The sequence below is a fragment of the Stegostoma tigrinum genome, chromosome 2 (genome assembly GCF_030684315.1).
Source record: "Stegostoma tigrinum isolate sSteTig4 chromosome 2, sSteTig4.hap1, whole genome shotgun sequence".
NCBI lineage: Eukaryota > Metazoa > Chordata > Chondrichthyes > Orectolobiformes > Stegostomatidae > Stegostoma > Stegostoma tigrinum.
This window is the reverse complement of record NC_081355.1, coordinates 154,765,431-154,789,246: the sequence shown is the minus strand read 5'-3', so window position 1 is coordinate 154,789,246 and position 23,816 is coordinate 154,765,431. Positions and strand designations below refer to the sequence as shown.

Below are 23,816 nucleotides of genomic sequence, written 5' to 3'. Positions count from 1 at the left end.
CCCTAACCCTAACCCTAACCCTAACCAACCTTCTATCCATGGACTCTATTTACACAGCCGCTGTGGAAAGGCAAGACCCCTTCCATCCTAACCCTAACCCTAACCCTAACCCTAACCAACCTTCTATCCATGGACTCTATTTACACAGCCACTGTGGAAAGGCAAGACCCCTTCCACCCTAACCCTAACCCTAACCCTAACCCTAACCAACCTTCTATCCATGGACTCTATTTACACAGCCACTGTGGAAAGGCAAGACCCCTTCCATCCTAACCCTAACCCTAACCCTAACCCTAACCCTAACCCTAACCAACCTTCTATCCATGGACTCTATTTACACAGCCGCTGTGGAAAGGCAAGACCCCTTCCATCCTAACCCTAACCCTAACCCTAACCCTATCGCCGCTGTGGAAAGGCAAGACCCCTTCCACCCTAACCCTAACCCTAACCCTAACCCTAACCAACCTTCTATCCATGGACTCTATTTACACAGCCGCTGTGGAAAGGCAAGACCCCTTCCATCCTAACCCTAACCCTAACCCTAACCCTAACCCTAACCCTAACCCTTCTATCCATGGACTCTATTTACACAGCCGCTGTGGAAAGGCAAGACCCCTTCCATCCTAACCCTAACCCTAACCCTAACCCTAACCCTAACCAACCTTCTATCCATGGACTCTATTTACACAGCCGCTGTGGAAAGGCAAGACCCCTTCCATCCTAACCCTAACCCTAACCCTAACCCTATCGCCGCTGTGGAAAGGCAAGACCCCTTCCACCCTAACCCTAACCCTAACCCTAACCCTAACCAACCTTCTATCCATGGACTCTATTTACACAGCCACTGTGGAAAGGCAAGACCCCTTCCATCCTAACCCTAACCCTAACCCTAACCCTAACCCTAACCCTAACCCTTCTATCCATGGACTCTATTTACACAGCCGCTGTGGAAAGGCAAGACCCCTTCCATCCTAACCCTAACCCTAACCCTAACCCTAACCCTAACCAACCTTCTATCCATGGACTCTATTTACACAGCCGCTGTGGAAAGGCAAGACCCCTTCCATCCTAACCCTAACCCTAACCCTAACCCTAACCCTAACCCTAACCAACCTTCTATCCATGGACTCTATTTACACAGCCGCTGTGGAAAGGCAAGACCCCTTCCATCCTAACCCTAACCCTAACCCTAACCCTAACCAACCTTCTATCCATGGACTCTATTTACACAGCCACTGTGGAAAGGCAAGACCCCTTCCACCCTAACCCTAACCCTAACCCTAACCCTAACCAACCTTCTATCCATGGACTCTATTTACACAGCCACTGTGGAAAGGCAAGACCCCTTCCATCCTAACCCTAACCCTAACCCTAACCCTAACCAACCTTCTATCCATGGACTCTATTTACACAGCCGCTGTGGAAAGGCAAGACCCCTTCCATCCTAACCCTAACCCTAACCCTAACCCTATCGCCGCTGTGGAAAGGCAAGACCCCTTCCACCCTAACCCTAACCCTAACCCTAACCCTAACCAACCTTCTATCCATGGACTCTATTTACACAGCCGCTGTGGAAAGGCAAGACCCCTTCCATCCTAACCCTAACCCTAACCCTAACCCTAACCCTAACCCTAACCCTTCTATCCATGGACTCTATTTACACAGCCGCTGTGGAAAGGCAAGACCCCTTCCATCCTAACCCTAACCCTAACCCTAACCCTAACCCTAACCAACCTTCTATCCATGGACTCTATTTACACAGCCACTGTGGAAAGGCAGCAACATCATCAAAGACCCCTTCCATCCTAACCCTAACCCTAACCCTAACCCTAACCCTAACCAACCTTCTATCCATGGACTCTATTTACATAGCCACTGTGGAAAGGCAAGACCCCTTCCATCCTGGTAAGGATCTCCTACAACTTCTTCCATCAGGCAGAAGATACAGAAGCTTGAACACACACACACACCAACACGTTCAAGAACAGCTTCTTCCCTCCTGCTGTTAGAATGATGAATGGACTCTCTAACTTCAAATAATGTCAATCTTGTTAAAGTTGATCTTGCCTTGTGTACATCCTGTGTGGTGTAACATCTATACCTCACTTTGTCCAAGTTCTTTTCACCATATAATTTGTACATCCCAGCTTCCCATGATTCGCTTGTACTGCCCGCAAACTAAGCTTTTCTCTGTACTTAGGTAGACTTGACAATAAATCAAATCAATTAATCAATCAAACTAACTGGTCTATGTTTCCTTTTTAATGCCTTCCTCCCTACTTACATAAAGAGTTGCATTTACTACTTTCCAATCTGATGGAATCTTTCTGAAACTAGGGAATTTTCTAAAGTTACCACCAATGTATCTTCTGACTCATTAGACACCTCCTTTAAGATCCTAGGACAAAGTTCACCTGGACCTGAACACTTGACAGTTTGCAGCTTGATCAGTTTTCTAAGTATCATAGAGGCATTGTGTCACACAGCACGGAAATGGACCCTTCGGCCCAACTAGTCCATGCCAAACATTTTCCCAAACTAAACTAGTCCCACTTGCCTAATCCCAGGCCCATATCCCTTCAAACCTTTCCTATTCACATACTTATCTGAGTGTCTTTTAAAAGGTTTAACTGAGCTTTACCACTTCCACAGGAAGTTCATTCTACACGCGAACCACCCCTAATGTAAAAACTTTGCCCCTCATGCCTTCTCTAAATCGTTCTTCTCTCACCTTGAAAATATGCTTCCTCGTCTTGCAATCCCCTATCCTTAGGAAAAGACACCTACTATTAACCGTTGCTATACCCCTCATGATTTTATAAACTTCTATAAGTTCAACTCTCAACCTCCTAAGCTCCAGTGAAAAAATTTCCAGCCTTCCTTTCTAACTTACACCTTCCATACCTGGCAGCATCTTGGGAAATCTCTTCTGAGATTATCTACTGATTGTAATTTCATGAACTTTCTGTCTTCCTTTTACCTCGTGATTTCCAACCATTGCTGGAAGAGACTTGTATCCTCTATAGTGAGGAAGGAGTCAAATGTTTGTTCATTTCATCATTTTCTACTCTTGACTCCCTAATCTTATTCAGTTTACTTATTCTTGACTTTTGTAAATAGCTGTGGAACCTCTTGCTGTTCATTTCACAATTCCTAGCTGTCTTCCTCTCACACTCTAATTTCCTCCTCCTGATTAACCTTTTATTTCTTCTCTGCCGTTCTTTCTCTTTGACCAATCATTGGCCCTACCACTAATGCTTGCACAGTTATATGGGTTTTCCTTCAGTTTGATATTATAGAATCATATAATTCCTACAGTGTGGAAACAGGCCCTTCAGCCCAACAATTCCACACTGACCTCAGAGCATCCCTCCTGGATCCATGCCCCTGTAACCCACCTAATCTACACACCCCGGAACGCAATGGGCAATTTAGCATGGCCAATCCACCAAGCCTGCACAACTTTGGACTGTGGGAGAAAGGCTGGGTACCCAGAGGAAACCCATGAAGGCACAGGGAGAATGCGCAAGCTCCACACGGGCAGTCACCCAAGGGTGGAATTGAACCCGGGTTCCTGGTGCTGTGAAGCTGCAGTGCTAACCACTGAGCCACCATACCAGCCTAAGCCTTCCCTAATATTTTAGTTAACCATGGATGCTTGGTCCGTCCTTCAGAATTTTTCTTGTAAGTGTATACTTTTACTTGTATGTCTGGAACCGTATCTCTCTTGAACCATTCCCTAGCATAATATGCCAGTTCACTTCAGCTAGCTTCGCTTTCAATTCAACATAGATACTGTTATTTAAGTTTAAGAATGAGCCTTTGCTAATCTTTTCCCTTAAAACTGGAAGTAAAATTCAATCATAATGTCATTGTTGCCATCTGGAAAAACCTTTATTCTGAGGTCATTCATCCATCCTATTTTATTATACGTCGAATATAACCTTCTCTCTGGTTGGTTCCAGGTCGTGCTGCTTTATAAAACTGTACAGAAAGCATTGTATGAACTCCCCTCACAGGATACTATTTTCAGTCTGATTTTTCCAGTTTCTGTGGGATTAATTGGCAGCACGGTGGCTCAGTGGTTAGCACTGCAGGCTCACAGCACCAGGGATCCAGGTTCAATTCCAGCCTCAGGTAACTGCCTGTGCGGAGTTTGCACATTCTCCCTGTGTCTGTGTGGGTTTTCTCTGAGTGTTCTGGTTTCCTCCCATGGTCCAAAGATGTGCAGGCTAGGTGGATTGGCCATGCTAAATTGCCTGTAGTATTCAGGGGTGTGTGGGTTATAGGGGAATGGGCCTGGGTGGGATGCTCCAAGGGGCGATGTGGACTTGTTGGGCCGAAGGGCCTGTTTCCACACTGTAGTGAATCTAATCTAATGTCATACATGATTATAAGCCATTCCATTAACACCAGCACCCAGTGTTTCTTTGTGTATGTTTTCTCATACATTGTCAAATAACAGCACAAAGGCTGGTATCCCGTTACCAAATCACCCTTTCTCTACATGTGGAAAGTCCTTGATGCTGATCCAGCGTCTTCAGAGCCGGCTCTGAGTGAGCAGAACCTCTGAACTCCTGTTCTTATCTGCCAGCCAGAGCTCCCTGATTGGGGCTATTAACCTGGTCCAATCAGGGAACACATATTCTAGGAGGTCCACCTGACTGACCTTGTTACAATCACGACACATTGTGTTTACTGATGGAGGCCTGTCGGCCACTCCCTTTAGTGACTTCTTTATCCTACTATTAGAAATAGAAATAGAACATTACAGTACAGTACAGGCCGTTCGGCCCTCAATGTTGTGCCGACCTGTCATACCGATCTCAAGCCCATCTAACCTACACTATTCCATGTACGTCCATATGCTTATCCAATGACGACTTAAATGTACCTAAAATTGGCGAATCTACTACCGTTGCAGGCAAAGCGTTCCATTCCCTTACTACCCTGAGTAAAGAAACTACCTCTGACATCTGTCCTATATCTTTCACCCCTCAATTTAAAGCTATGCCCCCTCGTGCTCGCCGTCACCATCCTAGGAAAAAGGCTCTCCCAATCCACCCTATCTAACCCTCTGATTATTTTATGTGTTTCAATTAAGTCACCTCTCAACCTTCTTCTCTCTAATGAAAACAGCCTCAAATCCCTCAGCCTTTCCTCGTAAGACCTTCCCTCCATACCAGGCAACATCCTAGTAAATCTCCTCTGCACCCTTTCCAAAGCTTCCACATCCTTCTTATAATGCAGTGACCACAACTGTACGCAATACTCCAAGTGCGGCCGCACCAGAGTTTTGTACAGCTGCAGCATAACCTCTTGGTTCCGGAACTCGATCCCTCTATTAATAAAAGCTAAAACACTGTATGCCTTCTTAACAGCCCTGTCAACCTGGGTGGCAACTTTCAAGGATCTGTGTACATGGACACCGAGATCTCTCTGCTCATCTGCACTACCAAGAATCTTACCATTAGCCCAGTACTTTGCCTTCTGGTTACTCATCTTTACCCAAACTGATTTTACACCCTGATTTTTTGAACCAAGGTCACCTCTAACTTTCTAGCTATTGCACAAATGCCATACTTTATTAATGGTGATACCCATCCACCTTCACCTAGTTTCTTGTACTTCTTGAATATCATCTACATTTCAACATTCAGACCCAATCCTTATGCCACCATGACTCCATAATGACTATCAGATCATGTTTATTTATATTAAGCTTGTATGACAAACCTGCCATCCCTGGAATTAGTCTGTTGAACCTTCACAGCACCCTATCAATGGTAAGTGTATCTTTCCTTTGGAGACCCAAAAGTGTGCCAACTGCTCCAGGTATGGTCTCACTTAGGGCGTGTACAAGTACAAAGACTTCTTTGCTGCTGCATACAAACTCTGTTGCAATGAAAGCCAACTTAGCATTTGCCTTCCACTGCTTGCTGCACTTGCATGCTTGCTTTCAGTGACCTATGTGTTAAGACATCCAGATCCCTTTGTGCATTGACATTTCTCTATCTACCACTACGTAAGTAGTGCTGTGACATTCTATTTTTCCTACTTCACACTTACCCATGTTCTACTGCTTCTTTCAGGCATTTATATCCTCATTAAACTCGGCTAATTTACCTCTTTAGATCTTCATCATCACTCACAATTTAGCCTAGTTTTGTGTTGTAATCAGAAAGATGGTTAGGACAAAATGTTGAATCTATTGTACAACCTAGTATTAATTGATATAGTTTGTATTGTGAAAGGGCTCGATAAATGAGATTGAAATATTTCCTGTCACCCAAGAAAGTGCAATTACTGTGAGACTAGTAGTAGTAATTCAGATGTGGAGCTATAATTCCCGTTATAACAAATTGTGACGCTGAATTTAATACATCTGGTACTTGATGAAAAACTGATCATGACAGCTGCTGGGTTATCGTGAAACCCAACTGGTATATCAATATCCTTAGGGAATGGAATCTGTTATGTATATTCTGTCATACAATCAGAATTTAATCTTAATACACTCTGAAATAATTGAGCAAACCACACAACTTTTTAAAAACATATTCACTGCAACAATGCCAACAATTTGTATTTTACTGTCTAGCACCATTGATGGATTAAAATTTCTTGGGGTGCTTCACCAAATGACTTTGAGATAAAATTTGAAATAGAACTTCATGAGATATTAGGACAAATGACCAAATGCTTGGTCGAAGAGGTAGGTTTTTAAGGATTTTCTTAAAGCCGGGGAAAGAGACGGAGAGACAAAGAGGTTTCACAATGGGATTTTAGAGTTTAGTGCTTTGACAGCTTGAAGGCACACCCATCAGTTACAGAGCATAGAACACCCAGAATACTCTAGAAGTCAAAGACTTTGGAAGGTTGTAGCCTGGAGGAACTTGCAGTTATAAGTAAGCCTTTGAGAGGTTTGAACACACAGAAGAGAATTTTAAAGTAAAGTTGCTGCTGAAATGGCAGAAAATTAGGTCATTGAGCATGAATGGATTGGATGCAGACAGCAACATTTTGAGAAATTTCACCACAAACATCTCAGCATAATTAGGGATGAGCAAGAAGTGCAAGGTACTGTTAGTTATACCTGCACAACTAATAAGAACCTAACAAATAGGAGCAGGAATGGACCATAAAACCATAAGACATAGGAGCAGACGTAAGCCAGTCAGCCCATCAAATCTGCTGTGCCACTCAGTTATATCATGGCTGATCTGATAATGGTCGTCTATTTTCCTGCCTTTTCCCTTGATTCCCTTATGGATTAAAATCTGTCTGTCTCAGCTTTGAGTATGCTTAATGTCCCAACCTCAGCAACACTCTACAGTAAGAATTTCACAGATTCACTACAATCTGAGAGAAGAAATTCCTCCTCAACTCTGCCTTAAATGTATAACACCTTTTTCTGAGATTATGCCCTCTGGTTCTAGCCTCTCCCAAAAGGGGCAACAACCTTTCCATACCCACCCTGACAGGTCCCTAAAAATCTCGTACTTTTCAATGAAGTTGCCTCTTCATCTTCTATATCCAATGAGTATAGGCCCATTCTACTCAACATCTCCTCATAAGATGATCTCTCCCATAACTGGTATTAGCCCGGTGACCCTTCTCTGGACTAGCTCCGTTGCCAGTTTACCTCTCCTTCAATAAGGACCCTGGTATTGTTCACAGCATTCCCACTGTACTTCAACTTATGCCTCATATAGTTTTAGCAAAACCTCCCTACTTTTACATTCCATCCCCTTTGAAATAGATGTCAACATTCTATTTGCCTTTCATATTACCTACTGAATGCTAGGGTTTTTTAATTCATGGATGAAAACTCTCAAATCTTTCTCTTCTTTAACTTTTTGCTGTCTTTCTCCATTTAGATAATATTTGGGTCTTCCATTCTTCCTGCCTAAGTACAAAGCCTCACATTCCCCCACAATATGTTCCATCCACCAAGTTTATGCCTACTCACTGAATCTGTTTTCAACCATCTGCAAAATCTTTGTGTGATCCTCACCACTTGGCTTCCTGTTTATTCTCATGTAATCTGCAAACTTGGCTTGATACAATCCCTTTCCTCATCCAAGTCATAAATGTAAAGAATTGTGGCCAGAACACTGATTCCCGTGGCACACCACTAGTTACGGTTTACAATCTTGAAAGTTCCCAACTCTCTGTCTTCTATTGGTTAGCCAATCCTCTACCCATGCTCATATACTGCTCCTGATACAATGGACTCTTGTCTAACTATGTAGCATAACATGTGGTTATCGTCAAAAGCATTCTGAAAATCTAAATATATTGAACCCAGTGCTTCCCTTTTATCTATATTGCTTGTTAGCACCTCAAAAAAATCTATCAAATTTGTCAGGTATAATTTTATGCTGACTCTGCTTGAAAATACTAAACATTTCTAAATGCTATGATACTGCACCCTTCATAATAGATTCTCAACATTTTTCCAAACACAGACATTAAGCTAACTGGCTCTGGGCATTCATTCCACGCATCAGAGAGGGGGATGGGGTGAGGGTTCTGGAATAAATAGGGAGAGAGGGAGAGGCGGACCGAAGATGGAGAGAAAAGAAGATAGGTGGAGAGGAGAGTATAGGTGGGGAGGTAGGGAGGGGATAGGTCAGTCCAGGGAGGACAGACAGGTCAAGGAGGTGGGATGAGGTTAGTAGGTAGGAGATGGAGGTGCACCTTGGGGTGGGAGGAAGGGATGGGTGAGAGGAAGAACAGGTTAGGGAGGTTAAAAATATCCTTCCTATAACAGAAGACCAGAACTAGACACAGAAGAAGCCTCACCAATGTCCTGTACAACCTCAACATAACGCCCCAACTCTTACACTCAAAGGTTTGAGCAATGAAAGCAAGCGTGCTAAACACATTCTTCTGTGTCTAGTTCTGGTGTCTAGAACAGGTTAGGGAGGTTAAAAATATCCTTCCTATAACAGAAGACCAGAACTAGACACAGAAGAATGTGTTTAGCACGCTTGCCTTCATTGCTCTAACCTTTGACTGTAAGAGTTGGGGCGTTATGTTGAGGTTGTACAGGACGTTGGTGAGGCTTCTTCTGTGTCTAGTTCTGGTCTTCTGTTATAGGAAGGATATTTTTAAGCTGGAGTGAGTTCAGAAAAGATTTACCAGGATGTTGCCAGGAAAGGATGGTTTGAGTAATGAAGAAAGCCTCCTTAGTCTAGGACTTTTTCCATGACAGCATAGGAAAGATAAAAAGGGGTATTGTTAAGGTGGATGGCAGGTGTCTTTTCCCTAGGGTGAGGGATTTCAAGAGTAGGGGGCATATTTTTAAGGTGAGAGGAGAAATCTTTCAAAAAGACATGACAGGCATTTTTTCTTTACAAAGAGAGTGGTTCATGTGTGGAATGAATGCCCAGACAAAGTGGTGGATGCGGGGTGTACAGTTACAATGTTTAAAAGACATTTAGATAAGTACATGAGGACATAGAACATAACAGCACAGTACAGGCCCTTCGGCCCTCAATGTTGTGCCGACCTGTCATACCAATCTCAAGCCCATCTAACCTACACTATTCCATGTACGTCCATATGCTTGTCCAATAACGACTTAAATGTGCCTAAAGTTGGCGAATCTACTACTGTTGCAGGCAAAGCATTCCATTCCCTTACTACTCTGAGTAAAGAAACTACCTCTGACATCTGTCCTATATCTTTCACCCCTCAATTTAAAGCTATGCCCCCTCGTGCTCGCTGTCACCATCCGAGGAAAAAGGCTCTCCCAATCCACCCTATCTAACCCTCTGATTATTTTATATGTCTCAATTAAGTCACCTCTCAACCTTCTTCTCTCTAACGAAAACAGCCTCAAGTCCCTCAGCCTTTCCTCGTAAGACCTTCCCTCCATACCAGGCAACATCCTAGTAAATCCGCTCTGCACCCTTTCCAAACCTTCCACATCCTTCTTATAATGCGGTGACCAGAACTGTATGCAATACTCCAAGTGTGGCCGCACCAGAGTTTTGTACAGCTTCGCCATAACCTCTTGGTTCCGGAACTCGATCCCTCTATTAATAAAAGCTAAAACACTGTATGCCTTCTTAACAGCCCTGTCAACCTGGGTGGCAACTTTCAAGGATCTGTGTACACGGACACCGAGATCTCTCTGCTCATCTACACTACCAAGAATCTTACCATTAGCCCAGTACTTTGCCTTCTGATTACTCCTACCAAAGTGCATCACCTCCCACTTGTCTGCATTAAACTCTATTTGCCACCTCTCTGCCCAGCTCTGCAGCTTATCTATGTCTCTCTGTAACCTACAGCATCCTTCGTCACTATCCGCACTCCACCGACCTTAGTGTCGTCTGCAAATTTACTAACCCATCCTTCTACGCCCTCATCCAGGTCATTTATAAAAATGACAAAGAGCAGTGGACTCAACACCGACCCTTGCGGTACACCATTAGTAACTGGTCTCCAGGATGAACATTTTCCATCAACCACCACCCTCTGTCTTCTTTCAGCAAGACAATTTCCGATCCAAACTGCTATATCTCCCACAATTCCATTCCTCCGCATTTTGTACAATAGCCTATTGTGGGGAACCTTATTGAACGCCTTGCTGAAATCCACATACACCACATCAACCGGTTTACTCTCATCTACCTGTTTGGTCACCTTCTCAAAGAACTCAATAAGGTTTGTGAGGCACGACCTTCCCTTCACAAAACCGTGCTGACTGTCCCTAATCAATTTATTCTTTTCTAGATGATTATAAACCCTATCTCTTATAACCTTTTCCAACACTTTACCAACAACTGAGGTAAGGCTCACTGGTCTATAATTACCAGGGTTGTCTCTACTCCCCTTCTTGAACAGGCGAACCACAGTTGCTATCCAAGTAATGTTTAGAGGGATATGGGCCAAGCATAGGCGGGTGGGACTAGTTTAGTTTGGGATTATGGTCGGCATGGACTGGTTGGTCTAAAGGATCCATTTCTGTGCTGGATGACGATATGAACCACTTTGTCATTCAATGTGATCATGGCTGAAACTTGGCTTCAACTCTGCTTTCCCACCCAACCCCATATCCCTTGATTTACTAAGAGGCCAAAACTCTGTCTGTTTCAGCCTTAAGTATTTTCAAAAGAAAAGATCCATAAGCCCCTGACATAGACATATCCAAAGGTTTGCAATTTTTCTTGCATAAAAGATTTGTGATTTTAAACTAGTTTAATATGAATGTTCATCCATTTTGTTTGAAGGGATTTAAAAATTAATTAGATCAATTTTTCTAGAACCATAACTTTAAGCCAGAGTGTGCCTCCTGCAGTGTTAATGGGGGGATCTTGTGTAGAGTGAGAGGTTTATGGTTGGCAACAGAAAATCTTGATTTAGCAGATGCTATAGGAAGAGCAAGTTTTTCTATTTAATCTAGTTCAAAAGTTTTTGAGAAACCATTTGAAAGAGATCTATAGGACAGCCAATGTAGTTTCTCCTTAAAAAAAGATTCATTGGAGCAATTTGGGAAATAAGTTGCCTCAGTGAAAGGGTGTATTTGTGCAGCTTCCAAACCAGAACTCAGCAGATCTGTAAAAATGTTGAGAAAGCTCAAGCTGTAGATTGTGTGAGCGATCACGGAAAAAAGCCTCAGCTCACAGGACAGGAACTGAGAAGAAGCAGTTATGTCGAATCTGTAGCTTTTATAGGAAAGGAAAATTTCTCTGCTTCTTAAGTAACTATAATATGCCGTTGGGGAGTAGATGGGACTTTGTTTTGACATGTGGTTTGAAATCTTTCAAGTTGCTTTATACACAAATAGCTTAATTTAGCTTATTTTAATCAGATTCCATTCTGATTTAAAAGCCAAAAGAACTGCGGATGCTGTAAATCGGATATTGTTAGAAAAGCTCAGCAGGTCTAGCAGCGTTAGTGAAGTGAAATCAGAGTTAACGCTTGGGGTCTGGTGACCCTTCCTCAAAGCTCATTTGTTCTGTATTTGGGATGTGATTCATCAATTAGTTGCATCAGTTAGCATTATAACACCTTTGTTTGGTGAAATTTATCCTGTATGTAATGAATGGACCCTTATCCAAGTCTGAGCCATTTAGAAAAATCTGTAGCCAGATTGAACTGAGCCACTAAACTAACACCAAACACAGTTATAGATAACAAAGTGTAAAGCTGGATGAACACAGCAGGCCAAGCAGCATCTTAGGAGCACAAAAGCTGACGTTTCGGGCCTAGACCCTTCATCAGAGAGGGGGATGGGGAGAGGGAACTGGAATAAATAGGGAGAGACGGGGAGGCAGACCGAAGATGGAGAGAAAAGAAGATAGGTAGAGAGGAGAGTATAGGTGAGGAGGTAGGGAGGGGATAGGTCAGTCCAGGGAAGACGGACAGGTCAAGGAGGCGGGATGAGGTGATAGGTAGGAAATGGAGGTGTGGCTTGAGGTGGGAGGAAGGGATGGGTGAGAGGAAGAACAGGTTAGGGAAGCGGAGACAGGCTGGGCTGGTTTTGGGATGCAGTGGGTGGAGGGGACGAGCTGGGCTGGTTTTGTGATGCGGTGGGGGGGTAGGGGAAGAACTGGGCTGGTTTTGGGATGCAGTGGGGGAAGGGGAGACTTTGAAGCTTGTGAAGTCCACATTGATACCATTGGGCTGCAGGGCTCCCAAGCAGAATATGAGTTGCTGTTCTTGCAACCTTCGGGTGGCATCATTGTGGCACTGCAGAAGGCCCATGATGGACATGTTGTCTGAGGAATGGGAGGGGGAGTTAAACTTTAATGAGAGGCAACCTTATTGAAACATACAAAACTCTTTGAGAGCTTGACATGGTAGGTCATGAGAGATTATTTCCCTTTGTGGGAGAGTCTAGAACCAGAGAGCGTAGTCTTGAAATAAGGAGTTGCCTAGTTAGGACAGAGTTGATAAGGAGCATTTTCTCTCAGAAGTCAGTGAATCTGTGGAATTTGTTATAACAGGATGCTTATAGAGGCTGGGTCGGTAATTATCTTCAAGGCTTAAATCAGATTTTTTCATCAGTAAAGTAATCCAAGGGTATGGAGATAGTGGAGGAAAGTGATAGAAAATGTTACAGGGATATGGCGAAACAGCAGGAATGTGGAGCTAACTGTATTGATCTTCAAAATCACTAAACAGAATGGACTCCTTGCACTATTCTCAGCCAAATGAGAATATGTTTCTTCATGAAACATAATGACAATTGGTTACTTTTAAAATATTTTTTCAAGTATAATTGTAAACTTTTTATTCATTTTTCTAAATTAACTTATTTTTCTAATCAAATAGTTCATAGATACATACCTCTGGAGCAGGTGGATCTTGAATTTGGGCCTACCGGTCCAGGGGCGGGAACACTACTACAGTGCCACAACCCATCCAAAGGAAGTTGCTGTGCCCAAAATTATTCTTAAACACCTAACTGATAATTTAAAAGAAATCTGTTTTAGCCCAAATGTAAATGTCTAGTCACAAAGGGAATAGCTCAATAATTGATGGATTCTGTTAAACGTTTGAGGTGAAGCCAGGAAATGATGCAGAAATTTGCGTACAGTCATGCATTGGCAGTGAATGTTCTTGGACCTTGCCTAACTGAAGCAGCGTGGAAATATTTGAAGCAATCACACACTGCTTCCGTACCAAAGTATTACCCGAACTGCCTTATTAGATTCATCTAAATTGAAAACAAAAATAACCCAATTAAAAGACTTAATTTGCTGTTCAAAGTGGATTAAACAAAGAGGAGAGTGAAAGACCATATTCCATGCATCAATCATTTCACATTCTGTAGCTACTCTTCATATTGTTGGGTTCCTTGTTTTAATTCTGCGTTTTTCTTCCTTTTTACTTTTTTTGTAGGACATCACCTCATCGCTGGATGACTGGAACAAAGGAACGAATGTTAATTAAAGTTACAGACCGGGAACCAAGTTATTTATTGCATCAGGGTAACGGGAATGCTGAGAACCAACCAGGAACGCGGTCTCGCAGGCCTTCGGGCCACCAGCTGTCACATGCTCACAGCTTTGCATCGGATAGTGATAATCAGATCTTCTTTACGGAACGCAAGTCATCCCCTTACCTGAAAAGGGCAGAGCACATTGGTGGCTGTTCCCCCATTCTGGCAAGAGGGGAACCTTATCATTCCCCAATCCACTACCAACACAGAAAATATTCCTTTGAATCCCAGCCCTCATCTCCTCGCTATGGCTATGAGCCTCCTCTTTATGAGGAACCTCCTGTTGAATACCAGGCTCCTATTTACGATGAACCACCCATGGAAGTGCAGTGTGAGGGAATGAGCCTCTACAAAGCTGGGTCACCACAGAAATCGCCAGTTCGGAAGCCACATCCGATGCTTCACTCTCCCAAACAGGGCCAGAACTCTCCTTACCAGCATCTAATATTAACAAAACAAAAATGTCCAGAGAAATCCATGAGTTTAGAATACAGTCCAGTGGGCAAAGAACTTGTGAAGCAGCTGGTGTACGTAGAGCAGTCTGGCTCTAGCCCAAAGTTCAAAACAAGTACAAAGCATCGATATTCACCTAGTGCTACATCCACTATTTCTTACTCATTACAGCACAGCCATTCATTGGTTAGAGACCTTCAGTGTTCTGATTCCAGGTCTGCCGATTACAATGGCCTGGAAGGATCTGAAGCCAGGTATAGTCAGCAAGGCAACCAGCTGATTCAGGAGGACTCCATGTCATGGTCTAGCCAGCATGACTCGTTGTCTTCAATAGGCTACTCGCCAAACACAAGGAAAAGGAAAAGCAGGAAGCCTTCCCTGACCCAAGAGACTTGTGGTGTGGTAGGGGAGAGTTGCGGAGAAATTAACGCTCTACCTGAGCGGCTGCTGGCTGAGGAGCGGCACTTGCCCCTTGACAAGACTGAGATGAGCCAGACTGACAACAAGAGCATTGAGGCAGAGATGCTGCGGGGATACTCCGATGTACACACAACCCAGGCAAGACTGGCACGGGAGGCACAGCAGCTACATCACATCAAGCAGCGTAGCAGCTGGGATTCCCAGAAAGAAGTGTCTGGTTATGAGAGTGACGGGGCCCTTCCTCTACCTATGCCAGGGCCTGTCGTTCGGGCTTTCAGTGAGGATGAAGCACTCGCTCAACAGGAGGGAAAACACTGGAAGAGGAACACATTTGAAAAGCTCGGCTTCCCTCAAGTGCTACTGGAAAAGAGTGTTTCTGTACAAACTAACTTAGCTTCACCGGAACCTTACTTACACCCATCACAGGTAGGTCTTCAATGCAACAAGATCAATGTTAACATGAGAGAGTAACTGTAAAGGTTAGCAAAAACAAAATGTCATATAGGTATCTTTCATGATCATCAAAGTGTAGGATGTAGGGATGGAGCATTTTCCGATTTATTTTATACTCAGCGTCGCTATTTGTGCAGATCTGGTTCAAGATAAGATTAATGCAGAATAAAATACACTGTGTTTCGCAGGGGTAAAACAGCCATACTTCCTGGGTGTGACATGCTCTTTGCTTGCATGCGGTATTCTTGAACAACTTTGACATTCTCAGATCATGAGCAGAAATATTTTTCTCGTTGAGCTAAAAGTCAAAATCCATGGAATAAAAGGGACAGTGGCAACATGGAGACAAACTTGACTGAGTGATGAGAAACAGAGCCAGAGTATGAATGATGTTATTTGAGCTGGGTCAGTGTTAAGACCCTTATGTTTCCTGATACTAATGATCAAAACCTGGGTCTTCAGGGCACAATTTCGAAATTTGTGATAGATTCAAAACTTGGAAGCATTCTAATTTGTGAGGAGGGTAATGTAGAGGTTCTAAAGACTTCCAGACCTTTGGGAGAGAAAATGTGATCCTCGTTTCTGTCCCAATTGAGTGACCCTTTATTTTTAAACAGTGGCCTACAATCTACGCACTCTCCACATCACTCAAGATCTTGTATATTTCAGGCAATTTCCTTTTACTCTTCAAAGCTCCAGTCAATACAAGCCTAACCTGGCCAATCTTTCCTCAGAAAAACCTTCTCATTCCAGATATAAATCTGCAAGCTTTCCATGAGCTGCTTCTAGTACGGCACGGTGGCACGTGGTTAACACTGCTGCCTCACAGTGCCTGGACCCAGGTTTGATTCTAACCTTGGGTAACTGTCTCCCTGTCTCTGAGTACGTTTCCTCTGAGTACTGTGGTTCCCTCCCCCTGTCCAAAGAAGTGCAGGCTAGGTGGATTAGCCATGGAAAATACAGCATTGCAGGGATAGGGTAGATGCTTTTATCCAGATGGGATACTCTTCAGGAGGGTTGGTGTGGAGTCAATGGGCTGAATGGCCTATTCCCTTACTGTAGGGATTCTATGATTCAATATGTTTGCATCCTTCTTTAAATAAACAGACTAGTACTGTTCACATTACTCCTGATGGTACATCATCAGAGCTCTGTATAAGTGAAGTATAATCTTCCAGCTTTTGTATTCAATTCTTCCTGCAATACGCAATTATATTCTATTAGATTTCCTAATTACTTGCTGTACCTGCATTCTAGCCTTTTACAGTTCATGGAGTAGAGCATCCAGATGTCTCTGCATTTGGAACTCTGCAGTCTGTCTCCATTTAGATAATATGCTTCAGTTATGATCCCAGCTTGATAGGTCATATTTAGTTTTATTTAATGGGGTAGTCGATCACTGAAGCATAAGCGTGCAATGCTGCAAATTTAGTTTTAACAATAGTTAAAAGAAATTTATTATTACAAACAACATAACATAGAAATAAACAAAACTCATTGTAGAAACTGCAGTAAAAATGCAATATTCCAACAGCAAGCCTTTACATGTTTTTATTTTCTAGCTTTCTTATGCACAGCTACGAAGTAATGTTATCGGATTCAAAGCATTAACTTTGATTTCTCTTTCATGAATATATGCTGGTTCTGTGTAATCCTGTTGCTATTTTTTCAAGTGCTCTGCTATTAGAACTTTTATATGAGCTGTCTTTTAATGGACACTGGATCTTTTACCAATGTTGCGCCTGTCCTTTCTATAGTATTATCCCTTATATTCCTGGAGCTTTAACTTTGTTGCCTAGCCTATTATATAGTACATTATTGAATGCCTTTTAAAAGTCCATGTGCACTATATGAAATGCATTATGCTCATCCACACTTTATCATCACACCAAAAATGTTGATCAAGTTAATGAAAGATACCTTGCCTTAGTATATCTATGCTGTTTTTCCTTAATCTATGTTTGTCCAAATGACTCTTAAATTTGTCCTAAACTGTTATTTCGAAGAACTTCCCTGCTGGAGTTCTAGATGATTGTCTTGTCTTTACTGGATTTTTCCTCATACACTTTTCTGAACAAGGACGCAACATTTGAAATTCTCCAGTTCTCTGGTACCATTCCTCTATCTAAACGAAGATTGGAAGATTGTGGCCAGAGCCTCTGCTATTTCAACCCTTACTTTCCTCAGTATCCTCAGAGGCATCTCATCCTGCTAACTTAGTAAACGTAAATATGGTCTACCTATTTTAATACAACTTTTTAGCCTATTCAGTGTCTCAATTTCCACTGTGACTTGGGCAGCACATTCTTTTTTGGTAAAGACACCTGCAGATCTCTCATTTAGTATTTCAACTACTCCCTCCGCTCACAGCGTAAATCCCTCATTGGCTGTGCTCCTGATGTTACCACCCTCTTACCTGTTCGAAGATCTTCAATACTAGCTGTCAATCTTTTCTCATGCTCCCTTTGCTTCTCTTATTTTTTTTCACTTCCTTTTTGAACTTTCTATCTTTGGCCGAGTTCTCAATTATATTATACACCTGCCATATGTCACACGTTTTATGCTTCATTTTACTCACTGTTCCTTTTTTAAGTCTCTGGATTTCTTTGCTTTGCCATTTCTCCACACTGGAACATAGCTCAACTGTACCCAAACCATTTCCGCTTGTTCAATTACAGTTTTTCATTCCAATCTTTGGTTTACTTGGGCCAGACCTGTTTTCAGCCTAATGAAGTTAAATTTACCAGACTCACAGGAATCACAGTGGCTCAGTGGTTAGCACCACTGCCTCGTGACACCAGCAGCCTGGGTTCAGTTCCAGCCTTCTGTGCCTGTCTTTGTGGAACAAAGAACAAAGAAAATTACAGCACAGGAACAGGCCCTTTCGCCTTCCAAGCCTGCGCCGATCCAGCTCTTCTATCTAAACCTGTCGCCTATTTTCCAAGGATCTGTATCCCTCTGCTCCCTGCCCATTCATGTATCTGTCTAGATACATCTTAAATGACACTATTGTGCCCGACACTACCACCTCCGCTGGCAACTCATTCCAGGCACCCACGACCCTCTGCTTAAAGAATTCTCCACGCATGTCTCCCTTAAACTTTTCCCCTCTCACCTTGAAATTGTGACCCCTAAAATTGAGTCCCCCCACTCTGGGAGAAAGCTTCTTGCTATCCACCCTGTCTATACCCTTCATGATTTTGTAGACCTCAATCAGGTCCCCCCTCAGCCTCCGTCTTTCTAATGAAAATAATCCTAATCTACTCAACCTCTCTTCATAGCTAGCACCCTCCATACCAGGCAACATCCTGGTGAACCTCCTCTGCACCATCTCCAAAGCATCCACATCCTTTTGGTAATGTGGAGACCAGAACTGTACGCAAATGTCGCCGAACCAAAGTCCTATACAACTGTAACATGACCTGCCAACTCTGGAGTTTGCATTCTCCCTGTGTCTATTTCTACTGGGTGCATCAATTTCTTCCCACAGTCCAAAGATGTGCAGGTCAGGTGGATTGGCTATGCTAAATTGCTGGTAGTGTTCAGGCATGTGTAGGGTAGGTGGATTAGCCATGGGAAATGCAGGATTTACAGGGATAGAATAGGGAGGAGTGAGTCTGGGTAGAATGCTGTTCAGAGAGTCAGTGTGAACTTGTTGGGCCTAATAGCCTGTCAGGATTCTTTGAGCTATTTTTACTTTAGACTGATTTCTAACATTTAAACTCTTCCCTTCATTTCTGCGCTGGGTAACTCATTGTTATCATTAGCATTGGTATACTTGTATTGTACATGTGGTACTTAGTGCGTTACTGTATTGCACAGACCGTGAAGTTCTCAGGAACAAAAACAGACTGCGCTGGAGAAGCACAGCAACCCTTCTCTGTTTCTCTAGTACTCTCTGTTTTTGTTTCAGACTTCTAGCATTCACAGTCCTTTGTAATTATTTTAGGGTCACAGGTATGTAGTGAGTTAGCTGACTGAGCTAGAATGTCAGAATAGAGAATGCTATATTTGCATAATAACTTCCTCAAGCTCATGAGGAGGAAATTTCAAAAAGGATTCTTCTGCAACAAGTCCAAATGAAAACAATACCTGTGTGCATGAAAATGCCTGATGAGAATGAGATAAAATTCCACACTGTCTTTCCAGATTAATACGTGAAGTACCACAGAGGTAATAGAATTTTGCTGCCAACTGTAATACTGTACATAAACTCCCAAGAGAGTATGGCAATAAATTTGTACAGTAACAATGAGGCATAGAGTAGGGAATAAATTAGTTAGAAACATTGGAAGTGAAGGATAAGAGAATTAATTAAGGAGAGAGAAAAAATAAAATTTGTATTTTTCTCTTCAGTTTTTGTTTCTAGCTTCAGTTTCCTTATTCCTCAACAGATTCTTGCTCTTCTTCCTTGGATCTTTCAAGCCTTCAAGTGAAAGTTAAGAAAGCGCTGTCAGATTAATAACAATGGAGACGCTATCATACATCAAAAAAGAAGAGACTCCATTTTATTCCTGACCAAAATATCTACCAAGTTTAACAAAAAGATTTTTTGTTAGCCCTAGTGCAAGGACAACACTGTCACTGTTGAGAGGTTGTCAACTGTTTTATTTCATATTGAACATCATAAGCAGTCATACTTTAATCACCTTGAGATTAGAAGGCAGGTAAACATCTGCATTCTTCAGTTGTCGCCTCTGATTGATTGTGTTTATAAATATTATGCTTGCACTTGTAAACATGTAGCTATGCTGTGCTGAATATTAAACATCAGTAAAGTGTAGTTCCATATCGAATTTCCTTGCTAATTCATGGTGTAATCTATATTGATGGATTCTGTGCTATGGTTAGTAGCCCATTAGGCATTAAACAACAAATAAAGTTCACTATTACTTTATCACTGACTGAGCATTTACCAATGTTTCAGGCTGAGGTCAGTACCTTTTCTATTTTATGTGACTGACTAATTTTACATATATGCATACTTGCATTCTCAATGTATATCTGTGATCTCAAGCAACTTAAATCAAAATAAATATGTGAGATAGCAGACATGACAATTGCTGAACTAACTACTTGATTATATTTTGAAGTTTAGAATAATTAACCTTGCTGCTCCCGGTGGTTGTTTCATCTTGTGAATGTAATAAGTTAATAGATATCTGTATGCTGACAACAATAATCAAGCTTATTGTGTTGGTAACTCTCTGCGCTGAAGTTACTTGGCACCTGTCGGATCAATCCAGTAAAACATCTTACTATGTTGAAACCTGCCCACAGTCCTGTTCATAGTTAACAATGCTGCCAGTCTTTCACTGCAAATTCTGATTTCTGAGGTGAAAGAAATGCTTTTTATCTGAACTTTGCCCTGTTAGACCCTTATCCGGTTGGCCTAGCTTAAGAAATAGTCTGAGAGGCAGCAAGATGATAGACCAGCTCTTTTTAAATAAACATTTACACACAGGTCTTAAAATATATACACTGCTAGCTTATTGTGTTTACAGTTAACAGGTAAATTATAGTTGTCAGACACAAACCAAGCCACAGGAATGCATGGAATATTGCTGTTCACAGTCTGACTTGAGTGGTATAATCAAACAATATGATTGCCTGCCTATATTCAGAGCTATTTAAGTGTTGTGTAAGTTATGCAGATAAGCTCAGTTGTTACATTCTGGTAACAGGCAGCACCAGGAGAAATCTCTTGGGACTTCCCTACTATTTGTTTAGATCATGCCTATTTGTGCCTTGATCCTATATACCTGTCCCCATTATCCAGCAAAAATCTAACAATCTTGGTTCTGAAAACCAGTCTTCAATTGATCCAGAGATAATGGGAACTGCAGATGCTGGAGAATCCAAGATAACAAAGTGTGAAGCTGGATGAACACAGCAGGCCAAACAGCATCTCAGGAGCACAAAAGCTGATGTTTCGGGCCTAGAGCCCTCTCTGATGAAGGGTCTAGGCCCGAAACGTCAGCTTTTGTGCTCCTGAGATGCTGCTTGGCCTGCTGTGTTCATCCAGCTTCACACTTTGTTATCTTTAATTGATCCAATTGCCTGTAACTTCTGCTGTGGAACAGGGAGGTGAAAGACAAGTTGAGGCTTTATTAACAGGCCATCTGATTCAGGTCATGAAGGAGCACGGTCACAGTTCAAGGAACGTCTGCTTGTAGAATGTTATAACAGATTTCACTGTGGCAGGGTCTGGGTTCTTTTGATCTATTTGACCCATTCATTGGACAAAATGCTGAATGTTAGTGAACCTCGAAAACTCTTTTTGCTTTATTCATCCACAAAATGTGGACACAGTCACTTGGGCCAGTGTTTATTGCCCATCCCTCGTTGTCCTTTGGAAAGTGGTGGTCAGCTGCTTTCTTGAACTGCAGCTGTGCATATAATGTAATTACACCCACGGTGCTGTGAGGGAGGCAGTTCCAGCGGCTTTACTGAACCCCAGTGAAGGAGTGACAACATAATTCCAAGATAGGAAGGCGAGTGGTTTGGAACAGAGCTTACAGGTAGTGGTTTTATCCTGCATCTGCTGTCCACGTCCTTCTAGATGGTAGTGGCCACAGATTTGTAAAGTGTTGTTGAAGGAGAGTTATTGCAATGTATTTTGTACATGGTACAGACCACTATCACTGTGTGTTAATGGCAAAGAGACTGAATTTTGAAATTGGTGGATTCAGGCTGCCAGTTGAGCTGGTTGTTCTATCCTGGATGGTGTTGAACTTTTTGAACATCATTGGAACTGCATTCACCCAGTAACATGGAATGTTTTGCAGTACATTCCTGACTTGTGCCTTGTGGAGGGTGCACAAACATTAAGCAGTCAGGAGATGAGTTGCTCATTGCAAATCTTCTACCGTCTGACCTATTCTTGGAGGTGCACTATTAATATGGCAGTTCCTAATTTGTTTCTAGTCACTGGTAACCCCAAGATTTTGATAATGAGGATTCAGTGATTAAATGCCAAGGAGAGACGGTTAGATTCTCTTTTATGGAGATGACCATTATCTAACATTTTTGTGATGTGAATATTATTTTTCCCTCGTCAGCCTAAACTTGCATTTTGACAAGATCATGCTTCATTTGGCCATGGACTGCTTCAGTATCTGAGAATTCGTGAATAGTACTGACCATGGTACAATTATCAGCGAACAATGGTGACCCTGCCCCCCAACAAGGATGTTGACAGTGAGAGATTCAGAAATGGGAAATCCTTTTGAATATGAAGGGGTACCGGTTAGATTCTTTCTAGTTGCCTGGAACTTGTGTGGTGCAAATGTTACTTGTCGCTTGTCAGCCAAACGTCGTTATTCTCCTGGTCTTGCTGCATTTGCACATTGGACTGCTTCAGTATCTGAGGGGTTACGAGTGTTGCTGAAATTTGTGCAATTATCCACAAACATCCCCACATCTGACCTCATGATGGAAGGAATGTCAATTATGAAGCAACAGAAGATTGTTGGGCCCAGGACACTTCCCTGAGAAACTCCTGCAGAAATATCCTGGGGCGGTAATGATTAATCTCCAACAACCTCACCATCTTCCTTTTGTGCCAGGTGTGACTCCAGCCAGCGGAGAGTTATTCCCCTGATTTTCATTGATTCCAGTTTTGCCAGGGACTTCTTGGTACTGCGGTGAGTCAAATATGGCCTTGATGTTAAAGTCAGTTACTTTCACCGTATCTTTGCAGTTAAGGACTTTTATCCATGTGTGGACCAGTACTGTAATAAGTTAAAGAACTGAATTGTTTTGGTGGAACGCAAACAGGGCATCACTGAGCAGGTTATTGCTTTCTCCTTGGTGCCCAGTCTTGCTTTTATCGCAGCAGGCAACTTAGAACTGAGTAAATGATTTCCATCTTTTCACTGGTGCTGCTTGAGGCCAGCTGCTCAGATCAGCGTGAACGTGGCCCAATGACATTGCTTCTTGTGAATATTACTGCCCACTCTGTGGGGAAAGTGCCAGCCTCCTTTCTTCGAGGTGCAGCTGGAAGGTGGGCATAAAATCTTTATTTCAAAACTCAGGATCACACAGCTGCCTTTTTATGATAACCGGCGAGGAAAGCTCCTTGCAGGTGGCAAGACTACTTTGGGTAAAAGCAAGGAATTGCCGATTTAGAGATTTAATATTTTCTGCATGAGTGAATGTATCTTGAGGTTCTTTTTGATTCTAGAAATCATGCTCTGTGGGTCACCTCATTCATTACAAGAGGAATTTGTTACACTTTAGGAATCTGCTAGGTTGCTTCTGTTACCGCAGATTATTCAGCATTTAAAGGAATATTACTGAAAAAACTCTACTATTAGATATTACATGGAAAAATTAAAAATCAATATTTTACTGAATTCTTCAAAAGTTACGTTGTTTAAATATTTTAACTTAACATAAAATTATGGATTTTTTTTGTTTTCTTGGCAAGTTTATTTGGTCACCAAATTGCTTATTTTCCTTTCATTACATTGTTTTTGAACTGAAGTAGTGATTTGTATTCAGGGTGGATAAGGTATCATGACTT

General features: G+C 42.3%; 1 protein-coding gene across 1 annotated transcript in view; it reads left to right on the top strand.

The window, feature by feature from the left end:
* The first annotated feature begins 12,966 nt into the window (after window positions 1-12,966).
* The window catches only part of arhgap39 (Rho GTPase activating protein 39), a 203,547-nt gene continuing 192,697 nt past the window's right edge, over window positions 12,967-23,816 (top strand). Inside the window, exons 1-2 of the mRNA XM_059641152.1 lie at window positions 12,967-12,983; window positions 13,864-15,262. Coding sequence (XP_059497135.1) covers window positions 12,967-12,983; window positions 13,864-15,262 — 1,416 coding nt within the window. The remainder of the gene's footprint in view (window positions 12,984-13,863; window positions 15,263-23,816) is intronic.